General features: G+C 37.6%; 1 protein-coding gene across 2 annotated transcripts in view; it reads right to left on the bottom strand.

The window, feature by feature from the left end:
• LOC136833807 (serine/threonine-protein kinase SIK3-like) overlaps positions 1-13,339 on the bottom strand; it is a 575,016-nt gene that overhangs the window by 240,863 nt on the left and 320,814 nt on the right. The window contains exon 15 of one of the 2 annotated variants that reach the window (XM_067096081.1): positions 7,948-8,478. The exons of the other annotated variant lie outside the window; for it this stretch is intronic. Coding sequence (XP_066952182.1) covers positions 7,948-8,478 — 531 coding nt within the window. The remainder of the gene's footprint in view (positions 1-7,947; positions 8,479-13,339) is intronic. 2 annotated transcript variants of the gene reach the window in all.

The following is a 13,339-nucleotide window of genomic DNA, read 5'->3' as shown; positions in this document are numbered from 1 at the left end:
TCTCCGACAGTACATGCTACAAAAAAGGCATGCAAGGTTTGGTGTCAAGCTATGGTGCCTTTGTGATACCGACACCGGTTATACTTATACCTTTGAGGTGTATAAGGGGGTCAGGCAGGAAGACAGGAGTGGTGAGGGTTTCACTTATAATTTAGAGATGCACTTCATGAAGCAGGCTGACCTTTTATATCAGGGTCACCTTGTGGGCCTTGATAATTATTTTATCTCTCCCTAGCTATTCCAGGACCTTTACAAAATGAAACTGCTCTGCTAAACCCGGAAGGACCAGGGACACAGCTTTCAGCTGTACATAGAAGAGACTCCCCAAAAGGAAATGTATCTCCTAAGCAGCTATCAGAAACTGCAGGGGATCTTAGTGGGATCTACCTAACCATGACTGAAGTGTCTATATCTTCTGAGGAGTATAGTAATTTACCCAGGACTTCTGTCCCTTGGTTGCCAGGCAGCTGTATTACAGCTGCTGAGACACAAGCAGATTGCGCAAGTTCCCACAACAGAGAAATACCATTTGCTGCATTTGCTAAATTCCATAAGGAAATTATGAGCAGTATCAAAGATGTCCTTGCTACAGAATGGTAATATATCAGGGACATTATCCGTGATTCCAAAACGGAAATCAGGTCAGTCCTGGACACTGAATTGGATGCAAGGTGTAAGAATATCTCAGCCGTTAACCAAAAGAATAAAGTGGCTGCATAGTCTGCCCAGACAGAATTTGAGGTTAGAGATCTGACTGGTAGCAAGAATATGGCTAGTTCAAGCAACAAAACTTCAAATCAAAAGATGGCAGGGGCTCCAGTAACTGCCCCTAATGATACTGATAATCCTGGGCCCAATGCCTCGATGTGTATTTTTTCTCCTGGTGGTAAATACTTTACTAATGAAAAAAAACCATGATCCAAGCTGAACACAGAATTTCGAGACAGAGCAGTGTCTCCTAATACGGAATGGCGCCTGGTCGCTCCTTCAGTAGGCATGGAGAAACCGCCGAAAGAAACAGTCATCCTACCTAAGAATATAGCATTGAAAGCTACAGAAGAAACCCATAACCAGGTTAATGGAAATTGGAGCTCTACAGCTATTTTGGATAAGACCAAAGTTGCTTAACCCTTAAACGCCTGTTGGACGTAGCAAACGTCGACTAAAATTGTCTGTTGAATGCCGAGTGGATGTAGCAAACGTCGACTACAAAAAATTTCAACCTTCGGTCAACTTTGACTCGACCGAAATGGTCGAAAAACGCAATTGTAAGCTAAAACTCTTACATTCTAGTAATATTCAATCATGTACCTTCATTTTGCAACAAATTGGAAGTCTCTAGCACAATATTTCGATTTATGGTGAATTTTTGAAAAAACTTTTTCTTACGACGGCGGTAACTCAGCTGAAAATTTCATAAATTCTTTTCGTCATTTTGTCGTAATTTTTGCACTGTTCTATATTAGCCGTTACATAAAGTTTTATATATGAAAATGTGCACAATTTCATATACAATACAGCAAAGTACAACCCATGGTTGTAGCTTTTATCAGTTTGGAAATATTTTCATATAAACCACGATAACTGCCAAAATTTCAACCTTCGGTCAACTTTGACTCGATCGAAATGGTCAAAAAACGCAATTGTAAGCTAAAACTCTTACATTCTAGTAATATTCAATCATTTACCTTCATTTTGCAACCAATTGGAAGTCTCTAGCACAATATTTCGATTTATGGTGAATTTTTGAAAAAAACTTTTTCCTTACGTCCACGCCAGAAATTCTTTCGTCACGTTGTCGTAATGCTTCCACTGTTTTATATTAGTCGTTACATAAAGTTTTATATATGGAAATGTGCGCAATTTCATGTAGAATACAACAGAAAATAACTCATGGTTGTAGCTTTTATCAGTTTTGAAATATTTTCATATAAATCACAATAACTGCCAAAATTTCAACCTTCGGTCAACTTTAACTCAATTTAAAATGGTCAAAAACGCAATTATAAGCTAAAACTCTTACATTCTAGTAATATTCAATCATTTACCTTCATTTTGCAACAAACTGGAAGTCTCTAGCACACTATTTCGATTTATGGTGAATTTCTGAAAAAATATTTTTTCTTACGCTCTTGTGCTGGTAACTCGGCCGAACATCTCAGAAATTCTTTTCGTCATGTTGTCGTAATGTTTGCATCGTTTTTCATTAGTCGTTACATAAACTTTTATATATGAAAATGTGTGCAATTTCATGTAGAATACAACTGAAAATAGCTCATGGTTGTAGCTTTTATCAGTTTTGAAATATTTTCACATAAATCACGATAACTGCCAAAATTTCAACCTTCGGTCAACTTTAACTCGACCAAAATGGTAAAAAACGCAATTGTAAGCTAAAACTCTTACATTCTAGTAATATTCAATCGTTTACCTTCATTTTGCAATAAATTGGAAGTCTCTAGCACAATATTTCGATTTATGGTGAATTTTTAAAAAAACATTTTCCTTACGTCTCATGTAACTCGCCGAACATCTCAGAAATTCTTTCATCTCGTTGTCGTAATATTTGCACCATTTTATATTAGTCGTTACATAAAGTTTTATATATGAAAATGTGCGCAATTTCATTTACAATACAACAAAAATAACTCATGGTTGTAGCTTTTATCAGTTTTGAAATATTTTCATATAAATCACGATAAATAGAAAAATTAGACTTTCGGTCAACTTTAACTCGACCGAAATGGTCGAAAACTGCAATTGTAAGCTAAAACACTTACAGTCTAGTAATATTCAATCAATTAGCTTCATTTTTCAACAAACGGGAAGTCTCTAGCACAATATTTCAATTTTTTTACGTCCGCGCGTTGCGAATTCATGCATCATTTTGTGATAATATTTTCTGTGTTGCTTTGATCGTTTTAAAATTTGTTATATACCAAAATCATTGCAATTTAGTGTACAATACAACTAAAAAAAATTAACTCATTAGCTTTAACCGTTTTGCTTACAGCGATTTGTATACAATTATATACGAGTTTTTTTTTCACTGTCATATATTCCAATATTTATATATGATAATGATATTTTTTCATTTCTGATGGTTGCATACTAAACTTCAGGCAATGACAAAAAAATGAGCCAAAAATGAACTCTTAATCTTAAAAACTAAGTGTGCTGTGAGTTTTTGAAAAAAACTTTTTTTCCGCTTCGGCGCTAACTCACCGAACGCCGCCGGCATACGGGAGACGTTTTTGTAAATAGGGCTTCGGCGTTAAAGGGTTAATATTAATCATCATTATTGTTAGAGCCATTGCATTAACATACTAAATTCTCACAGGGTTGCACTATCAGACTTGGATGCAGTCCCAGACAGAATCTGAAAATTATTACATGTAGAAAGAATTAACACCGTTAACTCTGACTTGGCATCTTAAACAACCCTAGTATTTTCCAGCAATGAAGTGACCAAGAGTGAGTCAACTGAGAGATCAGCAATGATGAAGGAGTTTGGGTTGGAGGTAGACAACATTCATTTACAGACTGTGCAAGCAGAAACCAAGTTCTAGCAAGGGTAGGGAATTCATTCAAATCACATCACAAGTACAAAATGCTATTTTTCCTTGAACATAATGTTCTCATTCACACTTTTCTTTAGCCAGTATGGGTAATAATCCCTTACCCCTCCCAAGCCCAAATAAATTAAAAGGATCAACTGTAAGCAATCTTGTCTCCCGCAAATGGCTCAAAGCAAATGAGGATAAATAAAAAGACCTGACCCTTTCTTGAAGCCCATGAAATATGCTTAGAGCCATTTTCAGTTAACACCGTCATAAAAAGGATGAATTTCCTTAAAAAAAAAAATAGTACACAGCTTAGAAAAGAATGATAGGTTACATATCAAACAGATAGTGTCAACAAAATAGAATAATCCTTTATCACAAATAATACAAATCTATGAAAGAAAAAATGAATGCAGTGCTGATAAACGCTTGACGATTAGTAGCAAATACTTAAAAAAATGAATTCAAGAGAGCTTATGAAAATTTTTATAATAAAATTGATTACTTGGATACTCACCTACTGTTTAAGTTAGCTTACATCTCCATGCCGTAAGGTGTGATAGGTATTAAAAATAAATGCAAGGTTAATGCTTGGCTGACCTGGATAGACTGTCTCTAATCACCTGTTTCCCACCAGTTGGTGTTGGAATGGTTACATTCCTATCAGAATTCCTGACCACCAACCAAGATAAGGGGAGGCTGGGTGAGTTTCCATTTGAACAGTAGGCACGTATCCAAATAACGAATTTTGTAGTGAAAACTTTCATTATTTAGCATGAATCTTACATACTATTAAAAGTTTAGCTGATTACCACACTGAATGACGATGGTGGGTAGTGCAGCCAGAGAAACATCCATTCAGCCACACGAACTAAAGCTTTTTTAAATGAGAAAGAATCTTCTAAACATTCTTAACTGTTGTGCCAGTTTAAAGCCCACAACTGACACGTTCAAAACTACAAACAACTATCTTAGATATGAAGGTGTGCTCTTATACACCAATGTGTACCTTCATACTCCCCAAACTCAAGACCAAAATTTCTCAACACTAGCAATACGAGAGAAAGAATGATTACTCTGGTATTTGGTTCAGGAGAAAAATATCACCATTGCAACGGCAAGACTATGAGCTTTACAGTTCTCGTAAAAAATTTTGACACCTCACAATGTGAGGCAAAAAATTAGTTACACCTCCACTGAGCTGCAATAACAACCTTCTTTAGTAAAGGACTTTCAAGAAAATTAAAAGAAGTGCTTAAGGCACACCCATTATTAGGTTTCACTTACAAAAACGGTAAAAAATCAGGACACACAACTCAAAACTAAGTACAGTAAATTCTTGAAGTTCTAACTGGACATAGAAGAGCTTCCTCCCATTGCCTACTAAAGCAGTTGAATGAACACCATATTCTTTGGAAGCTTGAATTTCAAGTTAATGGCCCCCATGGGCTTGTTCTCTATGAATATGGTTCATCTTCTGGATGAAAATTATAATAATAATTAGGCACTGTCAAAAACCTGGGAAGGGCTTTCACTTTGACACGAAAAAAAAGAGGCAGGAACCCCCTTGGACTAAGCCACATTATCAGAAAGGGCTTGAAACTCACTAATATGCTTCACTACAAAAAGAATAACTGATATTACCTCAAACTGAGGTAATGTCAATAACTTAGGGACTATGCCCAAATTCCATCCTAAAAAATGATGGGAAGATTTTGCAGCTTCCAGCTCAAATGATCAGAGGACCTCGTTCAAATCTTGAGTCATGAGTGATATTCAAGTTTGTGTGTTGCAGAACTGAAGACAACCCAGTGATATCCTGTAAACAATGGAAAAAAAAAGTTGCCTTGTGTCCCTGAGATGCCGTTAGAACTTAATCCAGTTATCTCTTAAGATGAGTATGCTGGATATCTCTTGGGACAAGAATCTACTGACTAACGTCGGTGATAAAATCTAATAATGGAGGGCCTTCTACACTTAGGGATTAATTCCCTAGCCACTCTCAAAAAGCCTCTACCTTGTAACAGTTAAGTCTCCACCCTGCCAGATGAAGCATGTGAAGGTTTTCATGAAGTCTCAAACAAGACTGCCTGAGAAGATCTTTCCTGAATGGCAGATGGTGAGGAAAGTCTACTGGCAGGAAAAGTACCTCACAAAACCTTTACCTTTGGAGCCACTAAGGAGCTATCAATGTTATTCTTGTGTTCTCCAAAGCTCAGAACTCAAATGCTTTCGAGTTGAAACGAGTTGGTAAGAACTAATCAGATGTCCAGCTATAAGAGAACTCAGATACCTTGTACATGATTTGATCTCCCATATGGCACAAAAACACCTACGGTGCCATGCTCAGACAAAAAACACACAGCTTTGAATTGGAAGATCTTCCCTTTGAAGAAGAAAAAAGTTAGGTATATCTTAGTTTAACCAGACCACTGAGTTGATTAACAGCTCTCCTAGGGCTGGCCCGAAGGATTAGATTTACTTTTACTTGGCTAAGAACCAACTGGTTACCTAGCAACGGGACCTACAGCTTACTGTGGAATCCGAACCACATTATAGCGAGAAATGAATTTCTATCACCAGAAACAAATTCCTCTTGTTCTTCACTGGCCAGTCGGAGATTCGAACTTGAATAGATATCTCCTTGACAGAGGGTGGCTCAAGATGCAGAAGTACACATTCCACATATCAATAAAAATCATCCAGTTACCCCTCCAGATGGCACCCAGGACTGAACTGGATGACTACATCACAAAAGAATGTCTGATGGACGAACTTGTTGAGACTGGTCTCCAGGCCCCTGAGGCCTTGCCTTGAGAAGGAGAAAATGGCAATTGTAAAACCCCAGTGACTTATCTAAAACTTGGTTGATTGTCTCCTTGTGTAACACCTATCTGATCTCCTCCTGCAAAACTCATAACTTTTCTGTGTGATGAAGGTATGTAGGGAAGGATATCAGGGATGCTGACAAGGGTGGAAGTGTAACAAAAAGTCTTCACATTTTATATCATACTCACATAGGTGTGAGGGGGAAGGTACATTGAAAATGATGTTAAAAACCAATTTAAGAACAATTCAAGATACGAACAGCCGTCTGGAGCATACCTGTATAGACAGTCCATCTGGGTCAGCCAAACAATATTATTTTGTTTACTCTGAATGCCAACTGCAACTATGGTGTGAATATGTAAACTAATTTTTATAGTACAGCACATAAGATTCATCCAAAATAATTATAAATTAGCTGAACAAATTCAATGAAAATTTCTAGACTCTTATGAAGTTTGCACAAAAGATTTGTTTTGAGTGAAAGGTAAAAATTGGAGTAAGGAAAAGTTTAAGTAGTAACTGGGGGTAAAAAATTGCTGTAAAACCCCTTAAATACCATCTTAATTTTACCATAAAGAAAGATAGGTGATCCATTTCACTGAGTTACCAATGTTCATTACCAATGCAAGCATTACATTGGTTTTCCATCAATTTGTAAGATTTTTTTTTCTTAGAAAGACGCAGATAACATATTTGACCAATAAGAAATTTTTTCATGCTTTCCTTTGGTTAACTTTAAAAAAAATTGACATGGATAAAGTGAATACTGTATATAACCATACTTACAAAATTATATATACACCCTCCATAGCTTCTCATTATCAAACAGTAACACTTGAAAACACAGTCCCTCTTTGCCAACTACTATGGAAGACAGAACATCAGTTTCATCAGGAAAATGTCTTGAAATCTTGCATGGAACTGGCAGGATTTTACAGTCAACAATGAAATATAGCCTAGTAAAGCATCAGTAAGCTACAGAGAGAGGTCTACAAGCCAAATGCTATACTGTACCTTACAACCAGTCATTTAGAAAAGTGCAAATACTGTAGTGCAAAAGCAGAAATTTTCCATTGAAGACCTACACATTACTAAGTTCACTTTCAATATAGCAACATAATTACCCCTCCAAAAGGACCTCAATGTAATACCAATTTTCACAGAAATGTACACAAAAGAATAACGATGCAAAACCAAATAAACACTACCTTAATATCAACATATGCAAACAAACAATTTAAATACCAACTCCTAAATTTACCCTCACTGCCTAATGCAGTGATGAGAACAACAGGAAATGGTTAAAATTTTGAAACAGATTCAACATAATGGCATTAGTAATTGTACCTAAATCTCTACGAAATGAGATGAGAAAAACAGGGAAAACTACGAATTCTGCACAATGCAAACCCCTAAAAATTCCTTTCAATGGAGAAAAAATGACTGCCGTCACAACCATCACCACCCCGTCAACCATCACCTGAAAAAGAAAACCCCATCCATAGATGGAGCATATCCAACCACCAAAAACAAGGCTGTGGCCTCTCATAATTACCCACTATGGTGCTATCAGATGGATCTGTGGATGCTGAGACCAGCCAATTATTTTCCTGTACTGTGGGAAGGCCGGTCTTCCTTTTTCTTGCGTGGTGCTTTCCCCTAGGATTGTTGTTGTTGGTCGTGTTGTTGTTGTTATGGGGTGGAGGAATACCCGAAACTATTCCTGGGACTGTTGAGGGAGAGGAATAGGCACAGGAAGGCGAGGAAGTGCAGGTAATGGAAGACGAAGAGGAGGATAATAAGGGAGATGGAGAGCAACAACTGTAACCCACAAGTGGATGGTGGCTGGATAAGCTGTGAGGTGGAACAGGATTAGGAGATCTCTTAGAGGAGCAAGGAGGAGGAATGCCTGAAACGATGCCTGGTTGGACAGGGGCATTTGTCGATGAGGAAGTAGGGATACCTGATGTTATACCAACACTTAATGATGAATTAACAAATGGTGGATACATATACTGGAGGTAAGGCGGAGAGCAAGGCCTTTGCATCCGAGCCTCTGCTTCTGATCTCAAATCTGGATTGATTTCTATGAATTCACAGCAAAATTTGCCAAAAAATATAAAACAATACATTAATTAAAGCAACAATAAACAGCAATATGTATTTACAAACCATTCACAGCAATGGGTTGGGTTTTTCGATTTACAATTGGGAATACATTATTTTCCCACAAAAGCGATATATATATAAAATGAGCAATTTCCAAGCAAGCAGTTACAAGAATGAGCAAATTCAGCAACAAATAAATGAAACATGTGGCATAACACAGGCATCAGAGGCAGGCAAAGGTAAGGATTCAGGGAGGTGAGAGGAAAAGAAAAAATAAAAAATTAAAACTAATAACTGGAAGAAAAAAGTATATACCAGAATGAAAAGAAAAAAATGAGACCATAAAATACATGCACTAAATAAAGAGTTAACACACACAAACTGAACTTCATGCTTGTAACAAAATTAATAATATCTACCATATAAATAGAGTAGGTGCATGTCAGATCTTATATTTCAAGCAAAATTTTTCATGAGACTGACAACATTAACTAAGTAACTACAAGATTTGATAACTATCTAGCATAACAAAAATAGATGTGCTCATCATTCATTGCAGAGGTGGGCTGAGAGAGACCAAAACAAAGAGCATAACAAATAAAAAGCAGATTCTCTCTATTTGGCCACAAGTAATAATGCCTGGCCTTCAAGCATGATCTGCCCATTACTAACGCTATTAATGAATCCATTCGCATCCTCTCAGAAATTTGTACATAAACACATAACCAAAGACTGACTAATGACAAAATACTGAGAGAAGGCTTCATAACCTCTTCCAAATATGATAAAACTGGAATTAAACAAAACAAGTCCTTGAAACTACACACATAAAATAATTAAAGTGAGGCTTTCCAGTCACAGATGGTAGTTATATCAATCTTTGTCTATTGTGATATTCGAAGGCAAAGCTTTTCTATATTCTGCCAAAAATGAACCAAAAAGTATCTAGTATACTCTATGGCAAAATTTAAGTTAAAGGATACACTGAAATGATAAAATTCATACCACAGAGTATGAAAAACACCCTGAAACTACCAACCCCCTCCTGTCCTAAAGGTAATAAATTTATCAACAGACTTTATAGTTGTGCAACTTAACCACATGTATCTCATCCCACTCAAGTTGTCACACATTAATTTTTAATTATAATTTTTTAATTACAATTAAGCAATCACTTAATGTTTTAAGCCTATTTCAACCACTGCATATATGAAGAGTTCAAATATAATAACTATCAAGTCATAGCTAGCAGAGAAAGATATGCCCAACCATTTCTTTATAATTTTTGCAAATGAAAATAGGAAACTATAGTAAATTATTAATAAGCAAAAAATAAAACAATAAACAACAAAAAACTTGGAAATCTATACAACAAAGAAGACAAAGTTAGCCTTTATTAGTTCCCTTATTTTATGTTCCAATTCACATAAGAAAACAGGTTTTGATGTATGAAAAACCTATTTTTGGTAGTTGCTCTGGAGTCCTCAAGGAGTTACCTTCCATGGGTCTGTCAGAGCTCCATGGTATCCAAACTGATATCAAATAATTCTCTTTTAATTGGCCTCGTGGCCAGGTATTGTGTCATAATGATAAACACTACAACACGTACTGGAGTATGTAATGGACTCAAAGATAAGAAGGTTCTTTCCCCTATCTTACAGAGAAGCTGTACCTAGGTTCTTCCTTCGCCAAACCTGCAAGAAGAGGAGGTGATAAATGCGCATGCGCAGTCCACCATAATGTCAACAACGGACTGGCATAGAGACCAAGAAACCATTATTTTCTATTCGTCAATGCAGGATGATCCCTCGCCCAAATCCCATGCCTATTATCAGGGAAGTGGGAGGGTTTCAAGACTCAACAGCGACTACCAAAAATATGTTCTTCCTACACCAAAACCTGTTTTTTGATAGCGTAGTCACTTGTTTAGTCCTCAAGCAGCTTTAAAAAAGAAATTGACGGGTGATGAAAAGGCTTAAGCTCTTAAATTTTAATCCCAACAACCAAAATATAAAACATTTCTGGTCCGTGGTCAAGCCACAAGATTCAAGCCCCATTCTTTATTCCAAATACCCCTTAGGTTTTGGTAACAAAGAACAAGAAACTAAACATGAAACTTATATTTTTGGATATAGTTCTACAGTAACTTACTTATATAAGCAGGGTTTGGTTGCAGTATAGTCACACCTTCCCCATACAATAGTTAGCATACCCACCCCGTCAGGAAGACCCCTGGTTTTCCACTGTAGTGCCTATGGGGTAGGAATAACCATACCACCTACTGAAACACAGTACAGTTGAATTTGTTCGAGCTTGTGGCAATAATGTTTTAAGAATGCTGTCTCTGATGACCACCCTGTACACTCAGAGACTTCTTCAAAAGAGACATTTCTGAAGAAGGCCAACGATGTACTTGCTTCCCTAATATCACATGACCTAGGAAAGTAGTGTGGATTTGCCTTTTTAATAAGGGACACTAAAATCATACTCAGCCCCTGTAGAGAGAGTGGTTTGATTGTGCTAGGGTGTAGGAAAATCGGACCCTCCGAGATGTTTGCCGTGACCTCTAGGTAAACCTTAAGTGCCTGAACTGGGCAAAATACCTTGTCTGTTAAATTGAGTTTTCTTATTAAAATAGATCTCCTTCTTAAATGATTCTCATTCATGGCCAGGAATGATGGGCCAGGTACAATAATAACTGATGGTCAGCTGTTTGAGTGATGTATCGTTCCCGTCTAAGAGATCCCAGTTCACTAATACGAGCTCCTGATGCTAGAGCAATCAAGGTTGCCTTTTGCAGCGAGTTGCGGTTGTAAAGGGTCCGCTGAATTGAGGGGTTGACTAAAGTCTAAGTAGCTTATTCAAGGACCAAGTAATCAGAGGCCTTTCAGGAGTGGGTCTTTGGGATGCAAAAGACCGGAGAAGGGAAGTGATCATTTCTATACTAGAGTCAATACCGAATCCATAAAGCAAGGATTCCGTTAATGCTGCCTTGTATGCCATGACTGTTGTAACAGCAAGTCATCCGTCGTCAAAAAGGTAAATGAGAAAATTTAAAAGTGTTTCCATAGAGATCTCAACTGGGCTCTCAGTATGGATATAATCTAACCATATCTTCTATACGGACTGGTATTGTCGGACAGATGATTTCTGTAGTTTTTGCACCAGGTTAGCAATGTTGGGTGAGTAATTTTCCAGGTAAACAATATTTAAAAAATCCACACGTGAAGGTCTTGGCTAAGAAACAGGATGCATTAATGACTTTCTCTCCTACTGTCTGGGATAGAACAGTGGATGGTAATGGAATTAATCTCTTCGCCCGCTGTTGGAGTTATAGGAACCAATGCCTATTTGGCCAATTTGGGGCTATTAAGTAAGCTGTTCCTCTGAAGGTTAGAAGCTTGCTTAAAACAGGAAGGCATCTCTTGCTGTTGCTTGGTTGTCCAAGTTCAGAGACACATACCGTGGAAGTTTGTGATTCTCGTATGTAGGAAGCAGGTCCACTTCCGGTTGTGGAAGCATGTTGGCTATTGTTTGAAAAGAGTGGTTGTCCAACATCTACTCTGTTGAGGCTGTCGTTTTCCTCAATAGAGAGTCTGCTACTACATTGAGAGAGACCCTGTGAGGTGAATTGCAGACTAGTGTCACTTCCTTACTTGTGCCATCCTAAGGATGGCTAGCATTACCATATTGAGAGGAGGTGAACGCGGTCCTGACCTCTTGATGCAGGACATTGCAGTCATGTTGTCTAGAACCAACAAAATGTGTGTCTCTTTTGGAGGTTTGAGTTTTTTGAGAAATAAAAGATAGCCAGCTCCAAGAAACTGATATGACAATTCCTCAGAGTAGCTGACTCCCTACCACCGGATGATCCTCCCAATGTCCCCCCCCCCAACCTGTCAACGAGGATTCTGTATGTATCATCACTCATACAGACAGAGGAGTCAGGGTGACCTGTTTCGCCAGAGACTCCTTCCGGGTCCAGGGCCAAAGTACTGTATCTCCCCAACTTCTTTATTCTTTTAATGAGGTCAGTCTCGCATCTTTTTTCTTGCATGTGATAGCCAGAATTTTTTCACATTTTTTTTAGTTGCAATCTGAGAATTGGATCTATTATTGATGCGAACTGCAGCTGGCCCATCATACGTTCTAATTGCCGTCTGGAAACTCTGGGCTGTGCAAGGAACGTTTCAAGGTCTTTCCTTGTTCTGTTTTGACTGTTGATGGGGAAAGACAAATGGCCGTGAAGAGTATCCCTACACAGTCCCAGCCACTGAAAACATCTGCTGGGTGTGAGGTGGGTTTTTTCAATTTATAAGAAAGGTTTAGACTGGCGTCTGTTGATCACTGCTCTTAGATTTCTCAAACACTCTTTTCTTGTGGGTCCCCAGATTAACCCCTAAACGCCTATTGGACGTAGCAAACGTCGACTAAAATTGTCTGTTGAATGCCGAGTGGACGTAGCAAACGTCGACTACAAAAAATTTCAACCTTCGGTCAACTTTGACTCGACCGAAATGGTCGAAAAACGCAATTGTAAGCTAAAACTCTTACATTCTAGTAATATTCAATCATGTACCTTCATTTTGCAACAAATTGGAAGTCTCTAGCACAATATTTCGATTTATGGTGAATTTTTGAAAAAAAGTTTTTTCTTACGTCCGCGCGGTAACTCGGCCGAAAATTTCAGAAATTCTTTCATCATTTTGTCGTAATTTTTGCACTTTTCTATATTAGCCGTTACATAAAGTTTTATATATGAAAATGTGTGCAATTTCATGTACAATACAACAGAAAATAACTTATGGTTGTAGCTTTTATCAGTTTTGAAATATTTT

The sequence above is a fragment of the Macrobrachium rosenbergii genome, chromosome 52, assembly GCF_040412425.1.
Source record: "Macrobrachium rosenbergii isolate ZJJX-2024 chromosome 52, ASM4041242v1, whole genome shotgun sequence".
Taxonomy (NCBI): domain Eukaryota; kingdom Metazoa; phylum Arthropoda; class Malacostraca; order Decapoda; family Palaemonidae; genus Macrobrachium; species Macrobrachium rosenbergii.
This window is presented reverse-complemented; position numbering and strand designations above follow the sequence as displayed.